At 30.5% G+C, this 19,454-nt stretch overlaps 2 protein-coding genes across 3 annotated transcripts in view; both read left to right on the forward strand.

Moving 5' to 3' along the window:
- The window catches only part of LOC132920106 (elongation of very long chain fatty acids protein 7-like), a 30,423-nt gene extending 13,973 nt beyond the window's left edge, over positions 1-16,450 (forward strand). For both annotated transcript variants that reach the window (XM_060982187.1, XM_060982186.1), the window contains exons 2-8: positions 12,202-12,293; positions 12,689-12,960; positions 13,801-13,857; positions 13,955-14,060; positions 14,141-14,277; positions 14,388-14,537; positions 14,741-16,450. In XM_060982187.1, the coding sequence (XP_060838170.1) occupies positions 12,242-12,293; positions 12,689-12,960; positions 13,801-13,857; positions 13,955-14,060; positions 14,141-14,277; positions 14,388-14,537; positions 14,741-15,034 (1,068 nt within the window). In that variant the 5' untranslated portion in view covers positions 12,202-12,241 and the 3' untranslated portion in view covers positions 15,035-16,450. The remainder of the gene's footprint in view (positions 1-12,201; positions 12,294-12,688; positions 12,961-13,800; positions 13,858-13,954; positions 14,061-14,140; positions 14,278-14,387; positions 14,538-14,740) is intronic.
- A 1,531-nt stretch (positions 16,451-17,981) lies between these two features.
- On the forward strand, positions 17,982-19,078 carry LOC132922354 (uncharacterized). The gene is made up of 3 exons (XM_060985829.1): positions 17,982-18,632; positions 18,678-18,945; positions 19,020-19,078. The coding sequence occupies exons 1-3, from the start codon at positions 17,982-17,984 to the stop codon at positions 19,076-19,078; spliced, it is 978 nt and encodes a 325-aa protein (XP_060841812.1).
- The last annotated feature ends 376 nt before the right edge of the window (positions 19,079-19,454 follow it).

Below are 19,454 nucleotides of genomic sequence, written 5' to 3' on the forward strand. Positions count from 1 at the left end.
AAATGTTCAAAGTGCTATACTCAATCCACCTGCACAAGGGGATTGCCTTGCCCACTTTGATAGAATTAGTTCACATTATTAAATCGCCAACGTCGATTTGTCCGTGAATCGTATAATAGTAATATATACATCAAAAAAGCGTTGAATTTTATATTTGTTAATTTTTCGACTATCCTCCAATGACTACTATATTACAACCGTAGCGATTGTACAAATAATTTTGAAAAATAATATATACTTAACGTTATCAACAAATTTTAATAATCCACACTTAATTTGAACCAAAAAACAGTGTGCAATTTTCATATTATTAACGATTTTTTATCAAATGTTTGATTTTTAAACTTTTATCAAAATATTATTTTTTGAATTACAGTAAATACTTATATCATCAAACGCCTGTTTATTTGTTGACGGATTTATTTATTTCGTATTTTTATAATTTTATTCGTTTTCTTTTCACATCGATCTCTCCACAAATCCTTAACCGCCGACACCAGCACCAGCACCACTCACCAACCCGTCGAGACAGGATTCAGGTTTTCGCGACCATTGTTTGCAATTATTATTGAAAAAAAAAATGTTTGGCAAGGTCCGTGATCTACCACTGACTATCTCCTCGTAAGATTTACGATGACTGGTACAAGGTGGACACAGAAAAACACGAACAGATGGCAATCTCCGACGATATATATTTTCGGGCTGACTATACCATCGGAAATACACAAGTACAGCTATTACTGCTGAATTGATTATATGGACGTAATAGTTGTTTTATCTCTAAGACCCAAACAGTGGAAGAGATTGACGTTTTTTTAATAAAATACGTTTGAAAATCTTCAATATTATTTGCGTACTTCCATATGCATAGTGTAGATAAAAACGTTCTATACGTGTTTGCAGTTTATTTATAACTACGACTACTCTTTTCCCCCTAAGAGCCCAAGTTTTTGAAACATTGCAAATCTGTGTCGTCAAGCAGAATTGTCTGTGTAGAAGATTGCACCATATGTTTTATTTTCAGGTAAAAAGATTATTTGTGTAGGAGTTTATATCTGTTTGGCCTTATAAATTGTTCGACATAAAAATCCTGCACGAGAACAAGTTGGACGGGTCGCGGCCGAAACCAACAGAGATCGATGTCAATATATTAAATTATTATATTATAGGTATATACGAATTACGTTTCTAGTTTTGTCAACGGGAATTCACTGAAATGTTTTGCGCGGGACGCGAGACACAAGGCAATCGTCTTTTCGCAGCAGCATAGTTTGGATTTCGTCTGGTATTTTATACAACTTTACTATACCTACGATGGCATTGCGTATGACATGTGTATGAAGGACTAAGGTCATGACGTCGCGTAGTTGGTATACAAATAATGTGAACTTAAAGACGTTTTTATTCAGTTTATTGTGCCGCACGTGTATTTACGATGTATAACAGGTAATGGCAACTAGAAATTACAATAATCGCAGACGATTCAACAACACCATTATCGCTATTCGATGCGCGCCGCGCCGACGTACGCAGTAAAGAACATATACCGGAAAAGGGCATTAAACGTGGCGCCCTTGTGTTTGCATTAGTAGGTATTGGACTTTTTTCGTCCTCGGGTAAAGCAGGAATCCACCACTCCCTCGAGTAATACAAATCTGGCATGTTATATTTTTTGTGCATTAAAAAAAAAAATAATAATAATAAATATAAAATACTGTCTATACTTAAATATTTTTTTATTAAAGAAAAGAAAAACAAATTACACACATGACTTGTACAATAAATTATTAGGAGGTACGTTATCAGTTAATTTCAGCTACATTCGTAACATAAATCACTGAATAGGAGAAGTCAATCCTATTGGTAATACTACATATAATATATTATAGTCTGAATCTAAATTGAATTTTAAATTACCAATTATGAATTTATTATTATTAAAACTTACCGTTTAATTGCTACGGAAACTAAAATACAGAATTGTTAAATTTTGAAAATTCAATTTTCAACAATTTAAAAAAAAATGTGTAACTTAGTTTTTCATTTTAAATACAACTTTAAGTTCATTGATGTAATGATATTATAAACGTTTTAAATGTCTTTTAATTAAATTTAGAAACATATTTCAATAGCTTAACTTTATATTTAATCTTAAATAATTCTTATAAACTTAAACTCAATAGTATATTCGATGTATATTGTACATTTTAATTTAACTTTAAAAATTAATCATGAATTAACAAAATATTTTCAAACATAAACAATCATTAAAAGATTGTTATTATGAAATAACAAATATAGCTGGTCTCTATATTTTTCTAAAATTTAAATAACCATTACAAATGTGACACATTAAATAATTTTTAGTGATCTTAAGCTAATGTTTCAAAATTTACCTAGTATTGTGGTTACGTAGTATTTAGCTAATATTTAAAATAACATTCTTTTCTACGCAACCGTGCGTAATAAATGTTTGTTTCGTATAATATGTTGGTGATTTTATCCGTAAAGGCTGTTTATTTCGACAATCACCTATGAGATGTATTAAAATAAAAAACAATTTTATTGAAAAACTGTTAGTGATTAATGTTTAGTGGTTTTTACTAATACCTTTATTACGGATGGAAATTAAAATCATTAATTCCCACCAAAGGTAGTTTTTTTGTAAATAATCTGTATATTAGGTAGGTACAATTTGTAATCGCTATCAACCATTTCAAAATAATATAAGATAAATTAAATAATAACTTTAAAAATAATAGCGGACTTTCACATTCTTGTCGATGTCGTTGGGCTTAAACTACTTACACTTTTTATGTTTGCACTGAACAAATATACTTATTTAATAAGCAAATAATGAACTGATTGCACAATCGAATTTTGTTAAAATCTGTCTGCAATATGTTGTATTCGTTTAATACGTCCGATCTGTAAAGTCACGTTTACGTTATGTTTGTTTAACCGTAATACAAATAATAATAATTTTTCCCTCTGTCTGCCCTACGAAATTGCGCTTATATAGTCCGATTCGTTTTAACACAATACATCGAAAGTATACCAAATCGTGTTTCTGTTATAGTTAAAAAAAAAAATTAAACCTGTTCAAAAACTTTGGAATTTTATAATCGTTTAACTATATAGTAAACAAAAGTTAATACGAGTAGGTCACGCAAATAAAACTATATAATATAAGCACCTAACCTACCCGACAACAAACTCGTTATTGTAAAAATACTGCACTGCCGTATTATAATATATTATGGTTACCAACAGTAAGTCGAGTAACTTTTTTTTCTGCAGTAAAATGTATAGTGTTTTTTTAAATCGCTTTGAAATATTTTAGTTTTGTGTGGAATATCTAGTCTGGAACGGTGTAAGTGTAAATTAATTACTATTTAATATGTATTCGTATTGAATGTTTGGAAATGTATTATTGTTATCTACTAAACGAAGGTTAGATTATGATACGAATCATGAATGTGTCAACAATTTGAGATTAAAAATATAACTAATTGTTCTAAAAAAGAATTTCGGATATGAGTTAACTATAAACAATAATTAGACAGTGTTCGTGTGGATTTTCGACCAAAATCGTTTTATGATATTAAAACCATGTTAGGCACATACGTTATCTTTTTTTAAAAAAAAATTGCATAGCAAATAAAATATACAATTTATCGTTTGGTGGGCGTAATACATAATTATATAATAATATATAACTTATAAGTGAAGTACGAGAGTTGGATGGGTCATCGCGGGTAACATATCTATAAATATTTACAAATTAATGTTAATTCATTGATATATTATATTAGTTACTCAAATTAAAAACCAATTGTAGTCTATAGGTCTGCGCTATGTCTTAGTGAAACGTTTAAAACATTTAATGTATTGCAAACTTTTTATATGTATATTGTATAAATGAAATCAATTCAAAATGAATTCAAGTTGATTGTTTGTCCAATGGATGTCATAATCATATTATAATAATAGTAGTAGATGAATCACTTGACCCAATTTTTGGACTCTACTTCATCTCCCACTGTGACCGACAATCTCGAACCGAACAATGCATGGAAACCATACCAAATTTGATAATAATAATAATATTATTATGTCTTGTCATTATTCAACCGTGAAAATATCTACGCATGCGTAATTTTTTTTTATCTAACAAAATATTGAAAGTAAAAAGTATAATTTTATTGTTTATGGCAGAAAAAAAAAGAACCAACATATTATTTTTCAGTTTTTTTTTTTTACAAATTACTTAGTAATACAAAGAAACTTTTAATTTTTAATGGATTAATTTTAAAATTACAAAATAATTTGTCGAGAACAATTTGTTTTTGTTTAAAACATTAGCGGTTTAATCTTTGTAATTTTCAGCTTAAATCACGTTAGGATACTGAATAGGTTTTTAAGTATATTTAAGGATGTTTAATACGCGCACTGTTCGATATAATTACGCTAATCACGTATAACAATACTATTTATACTATTATGTCACTATGCGATTAGTTCAAAACAATTTCGAGTGCGTAAAAAATATAAATAAATGTTTACCTACTTAGGTAGTTTGAAAATTTGCATTGGGCGTTAGTTATTGGACGTGGGCTAAAATGCTAATGATAATAAACAATTTAAGACATAAAACACCTTAAATTCAAACACCTATCCGTTCTAAATACCAATAGAGGGATGACGATCGGCTTTAGATGCAGTCAAGGTGTGAGGACCGCATAAACTTTTTTTCAAGGATAGGCGAGTATTATTGTAACTATACGTATAATATTTTAGTTGTTATAATAATAATATAATACCATCACATGTACGTCCTTGATCCTAAAGTAATTAAAATGGTTTTTTTATGCAAGATATCAGATTTTGAACTAGTTTGTTAATATAATAACAAAACTGGTTTGATTGTTGTTTCATTTAAAAAACAACAACCATAATTACATTTTATAAAGGAACGTTTAGTATTATTATTATAATATACATAGGTAGTTTCAGCAAAAAGTTAAAAAAAAAAGTATAAGAAGATCACAGTACGCGATTTAGATCTATATTATGGTGAGAAACTTGTACAGTCACTGTACGGTTGGGGGGAGAGAGAAGACAGGACACCTGTGATACTAAATAACTCAATTTTTTATTCATTTTTTCTAATCATCTTATTTTATCTGATTTGTTTTGAAATGACCTTTGCAACAGTTATCTTGTGTTATCTTATTAAGTTTTTAGATTTAACCCCCTCAGAAATAAATGTAAAATGTACATTGTATTATATTATCTACACATAGAAATATTAATTTTTAGAATCTTTTCCTTTATACAGGATAACCATTTATCGTAAGACACTCATAATTTTAGGAAACAATGACGTTTTTAAAAATATTTCTTTTATATAATTTTAAATTATTATAAAACAACATTTTTGAAAAAAAAATAATTTTTACCTTTTTTATCGTTTTAATTTTAATTTTTTTTTTTATTATTTTTAATGAAAACTTACATTTTTAATTTCATATACTAATACACAATATTATTCGGAGTATTTTTATGTATCTAAATAGTACAAAAAATATTCCGCTTTGGAAAAAGGAATTAAAAATGTATGTTATGATTAAAAAATAATACAAAATTATAATGGTATAAAATAGTAGAAAATATTTTTTTAGGAAAATCTTATTCTATAACTGCTTAAAATTGTCTATGAAAAAATTATTCTCAATAATTTCAATAGTTTTGGAAATAATGAGTGTCATACATCAAATGAATCACTCTGTATAAATTACAATATTGCGTACATTTTATACAATTTACAATCACACGAAACGACATACTGACACAGTAACACATATTTATGTAATAATAAATAATATTTTTTATACTAATATGCATTTAGTTATAATTTATTTGACCACATGAGAGTAAGCAATGTCCAAACAGTTAGCTCTCATGTTGTTTGTTAACGAGAAAGAAAAAGTTATAATTTATACGGTATACTCGTTTTTAATAATATTTTCGATAATAAATACGTTCAATACGTTTTTGTATTATTTTTGATGTCGAAAACCTGCATTTTATCAAATAATTGAACTACATAATATATAAGTGTATTATGTATATAGTATGGTGCCGAGACCATTATTACATAGGTAAGAATAATCTGCTCAAACATCTTTCGTCACTAATCTTATTATCTGTGTATAATTGCGAGATTACAGTTTAATCGTATATTAGACTGAAACGAGTCAAGTACAAATGTGAGCGAATTACATTTTAACGAAACGATAAAATAGGCGATAAATACGAGTAAACGTACACGCGTATTATATAATTGTATTATGTTAGAGTTAAATTCGTACGATGCTGATCGTATAGACATGGTTTTTTTCTCGTCTTTACAGGCTTTTTATTACTGTTGGAAAGGTAACGATATGATAATATTTTACCGTCTTGGGGTGATGGAATCCATAGTGGAAGTCAGAAATTATACTTTTCAGATCGTATCTGATATAGAAATGGTAGGGATTATGTTGGTTTTTACGAGAGCGCCATAATTTTTGTCGCATACAATTTGGAAGATCTTGCAAGCGAGTGCATAGTACCCAGACATGCGTTGTATACATACGTAGTTATGATTGCGAGTTCGTATTATTCATAGAGAGCGATTGTCTATCGTGAACCGTATGATAGGCACGCAGATGATAAAAAATATAAAAATGATATGCCGAGTGAAGTGTGCTATTATTCAGTTGTAAACGACTTTTGTGGAAAAATGCAAAGCGATATATATTTATTATAATATTAGATTTTAGATTGAAAATTTAGGAAAATTAGGAAGAAAAATTACGGAAAAGGATACATAGATTATATACAAGAAAAAACAAAAGGATTGCAAACAAACAAAATTATTTGTTTAGATTTTGTCACTCTGTACAACAGTAATTGTCATACTCATTTTTATCAGTTTACTTAATATCTAAATTGTAATAATATATGTTTTAATCACAAACCGCAACACAGATAATAATACAATTGTATTTCCAGTACCTATTTAATCTGTCAAATGAAAAGAAAATAACGATTTTTTAAAAATATTCTTATACACAATTTACGTATAAATAAAAAAATATGTAAACTAAAATTTACAAAAAAAAAAAAAAAACAAAAAAAATGGGATACATAGCGATACGAATTCGTACGCGTATTGCCAATACACGATGAGATAGTCTTCCGCGTAAAAATCAACACGCTACACAGACTGCCACTGGTACTGGTGTAGGAGTACCAGTCACGACCGTTCTGGTATAAAACACTGTATCCGGTTGGACCGGGGTAAACTGGTATAATATGATATTATTTAATTTATTGTGGTACAAGGTCGTCTGCGCATAAGTCTAACTGGAAGTCTGTAACGTGCAGATAAACACACTAATAAATACGTCGCCGTTGTTTATTGTCATTATAAAATATATTATTATTGTAGATGATATAAACGAGAAATAACATAATATGTACGGAAAACTGTTAGTATATTTCATAATAATACTACACTTATATTACCTGATATTGTTCGGATTCTGCGGCGACAAAACTTGAATTTTTCTGGTTTTTTTTTTCCAAGTAAATAGCTTATACGAGTTGTCTCTGCATTAATCGAAGGTCGCGTTAAATTGTACATACTAAATACGGTCTGTCGGCGAACATCATTAAATCGAAATACACACATACGTACATCATATCATTATAGACTATATATACGATTGTTTTTTTTTATTTGTTTTTTTTTTTTACCGGAGAAAACTTTCACCTTTAAGAGGACGTCACACTCGCAAATGTTGTCACAGTCTCGCACATGGTCAACATAACAAATTTGCGTTCGACAGTTCTAATTATCGTAATTTTTTTTTTTTTAGTGCACGTTTGATCATTTGATTACGCATCATATAGTTAGGCATTTGCTTGTCTTTTTAGAGCTACAAGAGACCCGAATATAGTTTATTTATTAAACATTACATACCATACACATATCACATTTTTCATAAGTCCGGTAATTCGAATGTTTTTTACCCTCTCGATATTTCGCATACGGTAGTTGTTTATTTTTATTTTTCTACTTATTATTATTGTTTTATTTTTTATTTTTTTTTTTAACGACTATTAAAGTATGTGATCGTACACCGAACACCACCATACACCGTATATAGCTATATAGTTTACTATAATATTATTATGTATACACGTCGTATACGGGGTGATTATACCAACATTATTGCAAGACACTACTCGAAATTCCCGAACCCAAACTCGTCTAACCCATACCAACGTCGCGGTTACGGTCGCGGACGGATGAGGTTCGCGTATAGCTTTTAACGCGATCATGACAGTTCGGCAAGTCGGTTTGGATTGGGTGAGGTTAAGGAACGTCAGACGTCGTGCAATAACAATAGGATCACCCTGTGTACGATTATTGTAGTATACGCGACACATGATGGTTACGCGGCACAGTATAATTATTATTTTGTTTTCGTACGCACTCCTCTCCACCTCCGAGGCCGCATACGTGCATTTACCGTCGTTTTCTACGCGGACACACACTATTTTACCAAAACATCTCACAGCCGTCTGTTGTACTCAGACCCGCCGCGATTTCGCGCCACTCACACATTAATAATATGTCGTACAGTTTTCGAACCGTTTCCCGTGTACGCGGTTCAATCGTTTTCCACTCGCGGGTCTAGATCGTACAAACCGCGTGTTATGCGCGACAACGTGTCCAATAGGTAGGTATGTGTTATTGCATACAATATATTATATTATTACTTGTAGTTTATTATTTTACCGGCGACGGTATGTCTCGAGATCCGAAATCACTTCAGACGATAATATAAATATATATTATATACTGCACAGCGAGTTCACTGCAGCCACGCCGTCTGTCGAGTCCAAAAGCTACAGCGGAAAACTCCCGGTAGATCACAGTTTGTGAATATTACGATATCGTAACTAAGACGGCCAATCAGAATAATACGATAAAAGGCACGCGAAACGGCTGGCGACGGAATCGTAAACCTGACTTTAACGTAGACCTATATATGCGGTTTAATTTGCATATTATTACGTGTACATATAACCATCATCATATCACGCGTGGCATATCATACCGTACTGCATTTAAACGAGTTGTGTCGGTACCGCAGTAAAATGTATCATATTATTTTCATAACACACTGATTTTAAATATAAACTAATAAATTATTTTTTTCGTCGCGGTGTACCTACTACCGCTATAATATAATATTATTTAGGCGGCTATGTGCGAGCATACAACATTTTAAAATCGAACGCGCGTGCTTTCGATCTCTGCGACGGACTATACGGACAGAACAACCACCACTGACGTACACAATAATATTATAATCGATTTTACTTATCGTCACGACATGAAATTCAATGTGTAACGCGTGTAATATATGTATGATAATAATATGATAAAATTAACATTTAATTTTCTTATCGTGAGGAATCTTTTACACCTACGCTTTTCAATAACACTGCTGCAGCAGTATTTAACAGACGATTAAGTTTTTTAGTTCGTTTTCCGTATTGTGTCCGTTACGTGTGATATTTCGTTGAAACGTTTTTACGTTTTAGGTGGGGGATGGGTAGGGACAAGAACATGAGAATTTTCTCGTAAAGATCCATACGTGTTTCCGGTATACGTGATGTAGGAGTCTGCTGATGTTATTGGCGCGTGCCGACAATAATTTACTAGGTATGAGATATAGGTATAGTTCCGACGGTACACAGCAACATATATTTTAGCTGTTGAAAACTAAGTCAGGAAAATCTAGCTTAGGCTTATAAATTTTTTTTTTCATAAATATAGTTTCACGCTTCAAATATTGTTCGTGTTAGATCACTATTTAAGTAAAAATCAAAATTACCTATCGCAATACTTACGGATCTACCAAAAGTTAACAAAAAAGTAAAAAGTGGGCAAGTAGGTGATTGCTTTACTGTACATTGTTGGTGTTAATTATGCCTCGTCATTGATTGGGTCACTGGAATGAATGTGATGTTAAATTTGAATTTAATGATATAATACCTATTATCGCATTCAAAAGATGATTCTAAGTTAAGTAGGTACGGGCTAATTTGTTTATATCCAAAAATATTACAATTTTAACAAATGTTTTTTATTTTATTTTTTTTAATTTTTAAAAAGTATCCGGACATTTTTACTTTTGACCCACCAAAAGTGCAAATTAAATGCAATTTTCTAACAGAAACCTCCGTCGAAGTAGATTGTTAAAGAATTTTTACACGTCATGCACTTATTTCGTCTTTGCGAGAAGAACATTTTAATACGCAGCTAATACCACCTGTTTAAAGACGCAATAATTTATATTTTATTACGGACGGAATATTCATGCCCGCGCGGCGAAGTGCGCCACGCGAATTTCTATTAAATCTAATCCGGTGCTGGTACAGCTGCAGCACATTACCCGCAACCATATTATACATAATGATATTATTATACATTATAAAATACAAAACAGCGTGTAAAGGTATTATACTTGTATGTACTTTCTTGCTTGTTGTACACGAATCTACCACCATATGGTTATATAAGTATCGACCGTATATACATGACAAACACGCGTCATACGGTGACGTTTTTTTCTTATTTACCACACAATCCTGCATCATATTATATTAAACTAATAATAATATATAATACCGTTCGTCTTACACGCGCTCGTTATTCCGTTCCAAGGCCTGTTCGGGCGAATAAAATATTTTTCAAACCGTCTGAATCATTATAATAGTAACATAATACGTCATAACAATGACGATTTTTTCGTGATAAATATATTTATATATTACCTATATATATATATATATATATATATAATACCAAAGTCATGACTTATTTATTTTATAATAATATAATATGATAATTAAAATAGTACGATTGCGTCGACGATCAATCGCGTGGAATAATAATACACGGTATTAAAATTTTTGAGCATTTGGTGGGGTATTTGAGCGAGTGGGTGGTAGTGGGGTGGGAAAAAACCCGCGAATCCGAAGTTTTGTAACTACGACGAGCGTGTCGAAAATCCACACGCGTAAGACCTCCACGGCGTTGCAAGAGAGAGTATGCACATAATAATAATAATAATAACAATAATGTGTAATCTTTTTTTTTTTTTTTTGACGGCGGTACAGTCGTGTGTGCCACGTTTTAATTATAATATATTTATTATATTTATTATTATATCACATCGCAGCTAGTTGTATATTGTCCAGCGACAGTACCTCCCACTATAATACCCACCTAACTATACTTACCATTTGTGTTCGCTCGGCCCGTCGAAGTGTACTTTAGTCGACTTCGGTCTGAATTTGAGATTTCAAAACGAAATTCTACAGTTCGATCGTGATTTTTTTCATTTTTGTTTTCAATGGAGATAAATACCTTCGAGATCGTATTGTCCAGAAAAAAAAACGCTCACTGAAATAGTTTAGATTGTATTCGTTTTGCAATCGGACACCTATATTATAATACAATACAATACGAGTAAACATTTTTTTCTTTCTTCTTAATCACAGTGTTAATATTATTTATTGAAATATATTATTTTATTATCTGCCACCATTAGCTTATCATCGGAATCGTGTTTCGCATTAGGTGCCTAATGTAAAATGTATAATAAAATACAATTGTCTATTTTAACCTTGAGTAATTTTCAAACAGTGTCAACGCGTATAACTATACTATTATACTTATGTATGCATTGTACAATACTCAATAACTATACGTTACACACTGGTTATACTTTATAGTTCAAGCATTATGAAATGTTAAAATAATTTATTAGTCCCCAAAATTATCAGAATTTGGTTGTTATTACTGGATAGGTATTATAAAAAATATTATGTTTAGAATAAATTACTATAAGTATGATATTAAATTACTATTTATGCTATCGGATAACAACTAATATGGCCATAAAAATATACAAAAAAAACGTTAATCGAGTATTCATACCTATTATGAATCTCAACTTATACCATGCAAACATGCAAATAGGGAATATAATTAATAATACGCAACAAAAATAGTAACTAATTTAAATCTTTAAACTAAATTTGTTTTTTTTTTTTGTTTGTTTTATTTAGGTTGAATACATATACGTAGAACATCAAAACAATCACCAAGATGCTGGACACTGTAATCCAGGGGTATAACACCCTAATGAACGATTACAGTGGTAAGTAATTTTTAATATGAACTATTATATTTAAAACGATTTTAAATAGTATTCAATTACTTATGAATAAAACCATTGATATAACTATCTAATAACATCTATACTTTTTCACGCATAAATAATACATTAATTTCTTCTACAACATAAATTTTAGGCATTTATTCGAAACACTTCAAACTATTTCAATATAATATACACTTAAACAATCGATTTCGAATTATTATATTCTCAATAAAGAGTTATTAAAATATAAGCATAATAAAGTTGTAATTATTTTTGATCGGTAAATAGGAAATGATAATTGATTTCGTTTTTAAAATTGTTACCGAGAAAAATTAATTTAATAGTTTATTTCGTGTATTCCGAGGACTTACGATACCATTTTATATTTTCAGATAAAAGAGTTAAGGATTGGTTCCTTATGAGCAGTCCCTTACCTACCTTGACCATGTGCCTGTCATATGCGTTCATCGTAAAGGTTTTAGGACCAAGGTTGATGAGAGACCGCAAACCATTCCAACTGCGAAAAACATTAATCGTTTACAATTTACTGCAAGTCATATTCTCCACATGGATCTTCTACGAAGCATGGGACGGTGCATGGGGAAATGGTTATAGTCTTCGATGCGAACCTGTCGACTACTCGACAACCCCGAGCGCTATGAGAGTAAGTGCATCGATAACAAAATAATTTAGTAAAAACATCCCACATAAACGCCTATTTTGAACATCAGCGCATATGTAGTAAGCGTATAGATAGCATACATCTCGGTGCTATCAAGTATTTGATTAATTTTTTTAAAAATGTTGACACTAGAATACCTGAGGTGTGCTAATAGCGCAGTTCATAATATATTAATATTTTATCTAGTTTTGAATGGCTTGCACATTTTTTTAATCTTAATGTTGGCAACATCGTTTTATTTTTATTTTTTTGCTATCAGAGCAATCATTTCGACTAAACAATCAGTCGTCAGTCAGATTTTTTTTGTTTAGTGTTTACAGTTTTTGTTTACTCGTTGTTATGTAGTTATGGATTACTTCACTAATAATTATGTGCTGATATATAAATAGGTAGGCTATTTCTGATCGTGTGACCTTACATTCTACGATTTTTTTGTGGGGTTTAATTAAAAGTCTATTTGTTAAACATTTTATTCCATTTTTTTAATATTTAAAACCACGAAGTTCACGATAGACACGATGCATAACAGTAGATAAACAAAAAATACAAACATTACGCGAAAAAAATGTGACTGATTATCTGGACCGAGCGAGATGATAACTAATAAAAACAAAGTTTTCTAACATTAAGATAAAAATAATGCGCGATTCAAATTCGACAGTATTTATCAGCCACACTATAACTATTATACTATATTAATTGTATTATTTAATTTTGGTCACATATAAAATTTGCCCGACCACTGTCGTGCGCCGCGCGCCGCGGTGTTATGAAATTGCCTACCCAAAATGCCGTCTCACCTGTTTCGATTTTTATTTGTAGGTGGCTCGTGGATGCTGGTGGTACTACTTTTCTAAATTCACAGAATTCTTCGACACCGTAAGTAATACATATATTATATCATTCGCAATATCTAATAAGTGGTAAAACCGATCGTGTCGAATATTAATTGTTGTGTTTGTGTGTGTTTGTTTAGTTCTTTTTCGTTATGCGTAAGAAATACGATCAAGTATCCACCCTGCACGTCATTCACCACGGAATCATGCCGATGAGCGTATGGTTTGGCGTCAAATTCACACCAGGTGAGCCAGCCTGCCGAATAGTCGCACGTTGCAATCAAATTAAATTACATACGTCAGTTTAAAATTCTTTTCATTTACAGGCGGTCACAGCACGTTCTTTGGACTGCTCAACACTTTCGTACACATCATTATGTACTCGTACTACATGTTGGCCGCCATTGGGCCACAAATGCAAAAGTACCTCTGGTGGAAGAAATACTTGACTGTGCTCCAAATGGTATAAAAATATTATTATTATGTCGTTTGTGGGTCACAGCTCGCATTTATATATACAATATGGAAAATCTCACAGCTATAATATTCAACGTTATCTCGTCCGTGTTTCAGATCCAATTCATTATGGTGTTCATCCACGCTTCCCAATTATTGTTCATCGAGTGCGATTACCCGAAGGCATTTGCTTGGATCATCTTGTTGCACGCCGTTATGTTCTACTTCCTGTTCTACAACTTCTACCAACAATCATACAAAAAGAGAGTAAGTTGAATAAAAAATGCGAAAAACTGATGACAGGCTCTACAGTTTACTGGCTCGATAAAAAATTGTATATTATATAAGTCAATATCGTTAAATTCTACGTGCATTCTATACTCATAAATACAACAATTTTTGAACATTAATGTAATAAACAATATAATATTATTATGAAACGAAAAATTGATTTTAAACGTTTTGATCAGGAGGACAAAAAGAAGGTAGCCCAAAAGAAGAAGGACGACGACGACCGAGCAAACAACCGGCCAGTAGATGCACCACAACAGCCCACGGATCCAACCCTCCAAAACCAAGCCAAATCGTTCTGGTCCAACCTGACGTCGACACCGTGCTTCCTGCCCGCCGTCACGGATAACGAAACCTGCGAAGAGATGTATTCTCGACCACCTGTTAACAGCGCTGCTCGCAGCGCGTTCATGTCCGACGGTTCGGGAACATTTGGAAACAGGGCGTTCGTGTCCAAATCAGCAAGTGCGTGAAGCCACAGGCTCACAGCTTCCCCTTCAATTCTCCTTTCTCCCGTAAACCACTGAAAAACTACCCCCAAAACTTATGCACGAATGTGTGATCCATAAAAACCGAAACGAAAACGCTCACAATATATAATAATAATATAGATACAACATAGCGTATACTATAATTGTGTACCGACCGAACCATTTATTTACGCCGTGATCACGATGTCGTCTGTTTTTTTTTCCAATGACCTCCTCGGTTTTTGACTGACTCATTTGATTCTCGGGATACAGTCAGATAATAATATTAATATAAATAAACCATCACTTTTGTGTGTAATTTTCTTTTCTCACGTTCCAAGGACATCTTTATTATTATTATTATTATTATCATCATTATAATTAGGTAGGTATTTTATTATTATTATTATTGCTATTATTTACGAGTATTTTGTTCCGTGCGACTTCGACGACGGCTCAAAAACAAAGAAAATTAATTCGATTCTCAGTGTGTTCATCGGCGATCGGACAATGTCTCGTATATTTATCATCGCATAGGCATTAAGATGCAATATATATATATTATATATATTATTATTATTATTAATATTATTATATTTATTATTATTATTATTATTATTATTATTATTATTATTATTTTATTTAGCACATGCGGTCGTCTGTCGTCGTCTTTCGATATAACAGGGTACGATGACAATAATATTATTGTTATTATGTTTGTCCGGTCTGTCGTGACAGTGCGGCCGCTAGTCAAAATCAGTTTAATATCATTATATTTTACTATAGATTTACACATAGTTATTACGTCTTATGAATTAATATTATTACTGTCGTCGTTAGGGTACGACTGTCGTACGCGAAATGTATAATAATATGCGCGTGTGCAAATATACGGCGAGGCAAGGAGGCGAGGAGGATAAAAAAAATAATCAATACCATGGTATACAATGACAGAAATCCAAGTGTTGACCAACGATCGTGTTAAACGCTTTAGGTCTCTGTTATTGTGTATATATAATAATATATTATGGTATTGGTAAATAAATCTGTTGTCCATTTTTCGACTTGTTTTTTTTTTTTGTTATTTTATTGTATTTAATATGTATTATGTTTATATAAACTATATTTGTACTATGCCAAGTCGGTATGAGTCGGTATGATAAAAAAAAAAAAATTTAAAAATAATTAAAAAACGATTTGTACGAATTACAACTCTCCATTTGTTTATAATATTAAAGAATGCTCGAACCGACTATTATAATTTATACCTATTAAGTTATATTATGTAATTTAAATATTAATATGTTAATATGTAATATTCAGTCATTTATAGTGCCCTGTATTTCTTGCCTTGTTTAATTAAATATTAATTGTATGATTGAAATATAAATGAAATAAAAATGATGTAATATTTTTTAATGATTATTTGATTTTTTTAAACAGAGTTTATCAGCGAAAAATTCTAAAATATTAGTGTAGTTTAATTTATACATTTATAACATCTGAAAAAAAAGAACGAAATGCGTATTGATTATTGGTTTAATTAAATATACTTACTAAACCGCATTGTTATTATATGAAGTTACGGTAAACGCAACCTAACTTACACTATAAATATATATTATGTATATATAATAACATGAATGACTTTTAAAATTGTAAAATAAATCTATTTCGAATATTTGTGCACAGCATTCAAAGTAAATTATACATTTATATATCTACATGACTATGTAAACTAAATAACTTTGGTTTTTAGTCTTTTACTAATTTATAATAAGTACATAATTAATATTTAATTATATTGTGTATTCGTCATTATAATAACAACATAGCGGTCGATCAACATTTGGACAGCCTAAAATAATATTTAAATTATGAAAAATAATTGATAAAACACATTTATACCTAATGAGTACACAATAAGTCAATAACATACCGCAAATGCAATACTATCAAACAACAGTCAATGAAAGTACCTATAGGGTATAATACCTAAATCTATTGAAGTATTGTCACTGGTTAATTATAATAATTAATAATATTCTAAAAATTAAAAGTCTTTTACGCATAATAGTATAATCTTACAATTTTTAAGTTTTTCACCACTTGAACTTCGATAGAACATAAGACCTGTATATTTACTATGGTTTATGCTAATAACTATCTTACATAGTTTGTCACTCTGTTAACATTATATTTTGAACATAAATAATCTATACTAATATATAAAACGATAGCGTTTGTTTGTACGTTCGGGATAAACTCCGAAACTACTTATTCAATCGTCGTGCAGTTTTTTTTTAATTAAAGAGGACGTCACAGAGAATGATATAGGCATAAATTTAGACCGATAAAATTAATAAATAATTAGTTATTATTAATTAAAATAAACGTATAAAATGTATACCTATATATTATAACGGCGGCCCGCGGGTTTCCTGCTACCTGTAACCTGACCTTTTTTCTTTTGTGTGTGTTTTATCTGCGAGTAGATATGAATAATTGTTCCGAGAAGTAAAAATACTTTCCGTACCATGTTATTTCGGTGTCGGCACCGATGCGGTCGGGACATTTGCGGTCGGCACCTTTTTTGTGCCGTTTGCGGTCAGATTATTTCTATCCACCTGATTATCTAATCTAAGGTATATATATATTATATTATGTACTAAATAATTATATATTAAATTGATTCTATATTTATTGTAAAAATATGTTTAAAATCGTATTATTATTGGATTTACCGATTTTTTGCTGTTTGGTTCAATGGTTGTTTATGGGTATTATTATAGATAAAGTGTTAGAACTTTGGAAGTATTAAATTAAAATTGTATTATGTCAATTATATTGTTACATGTAATCGATATCCATCGATAACATTTACTCAGTCTTTAGTATAGTATACACCTTTGTAGAGTTCGTATAGTCGGTATATTATAGTGTTATTAAAATGAACGATTCTTTAGAAATTTTGGAAACTACTAAAGGAAAAGCTTTAGCAGTACACAATGGTTACCAATATAGGAGGTATCGAACCAATAATGTAAATGTTACAACCTGGGTATGTTTGAATGAAAAAAAGAGAGAAAAATGCACAGGAAGATTAAAAACAACAGATAATACTATTTTAAATGTTACTATTCATCAATGTAAATATGACTCGGCAAAAATTGAAGTTAAAAAAAAATACAATATTGCAAAAAAACGCGTACGTGATTCATCAAATTCTGCCGCTCAAATTTTTCGTGAAGAGTTTACACCATTAATAGATCAGGGATTAGATTTAGTGACCGAAATTCCAGTTTACTCGTCTGTAAAAACGACATTAAATCGTATACGTAGGAAATCGCTTGGAAATTCGTTGGATCCTAAATTAAGGGAAGATATTATCATACCTAGTGATTCTGAGTTTGTATTATTTGATGACGGAAAAGAAGATAGAATTATAGGCTTATGTTCAAGTAAAGGTAGACAAATTGCTTCTGAAGGAAAAACTTGTTTTGTGGATGGCACTTTTAAAAGCTCTAGCAAACAATTTTATCAAGTTTATACTGTTCATATTGATATTGGGTCTACAAATGACGAAATAAATATAATTCCTGTAATATATATTTTACTTCCTAATAAAACAAAAATTGTTTATGAGCGTTTATTTTCGATGATAAAAGCACACATTCCAAATTTTAATCCTGAATCATTTACATTGGATTTTGAAATTTCAACTATTCAATCAATAAAACAAATATTCCCAAATGCCGAAATATATGGTTGCAACTTCCATTTTAATCAATCGCTTTGGAGAAAAGTTCAAAATATAGGTTTAGCGAGTAATTATAAAGATGATGCAGATATTAGATTACACGTTAGAATGTGTTCTGCCTTAGCTCATATTCCAATTGATGACATTGACGAAGGTTGGATTATTATTATGACCAATACACCTGATAATGACAAGCTTCAAATATTTTATGATTATTTTATTGAACAGTGGCTGGAAAACCCGATTATTTCAAGAAGTGTATGGAATTGTTATCAAAGAAGACATAGAACAAATAATATTGTTGAGGGATGGAACAGTAAATTAAATAAAATATTAAATAAGCCACAGCCAACTTTTAATGATTTGTATCACTGTCTAAAAAAAGAGGCTGAAAATTCTGATTTATTATATGAACGCAGTTACTTAAATATGGAAGGCAAAAGAAGAAAAAAAACTTATATACAATTAGACCAACGAATCAAAAAGACTCTAGCTCAGTATGAAGTTGACAAAAATTTGACAAAATGTTTGAATATCATTGCTAATATTCAAAAATTAGAATAAGTAATATAATATTATAATTTATAATATAATATTAATAAAAATGATAGTAACAATAATAATAATAGTAATAATCAAAAAAATAATAATAACAATTATAAT

Source organism: Rhopalosiphum padi, chromosome 2 (genome assembly GCF_020882245.1).
Source record: "Rhopalosiphum padi isolate XX-2018 chromosome 2, ASM2088224v1, whole genome shotgun sequence".
Taxonomy (NCBI): domain Eukaryota; kingdom Metazoa; phylum Arthropoda; class Insecta; order Hemiptera; family Aphididae; genus Rhopalosiphum; species Rhopalosiphum padi.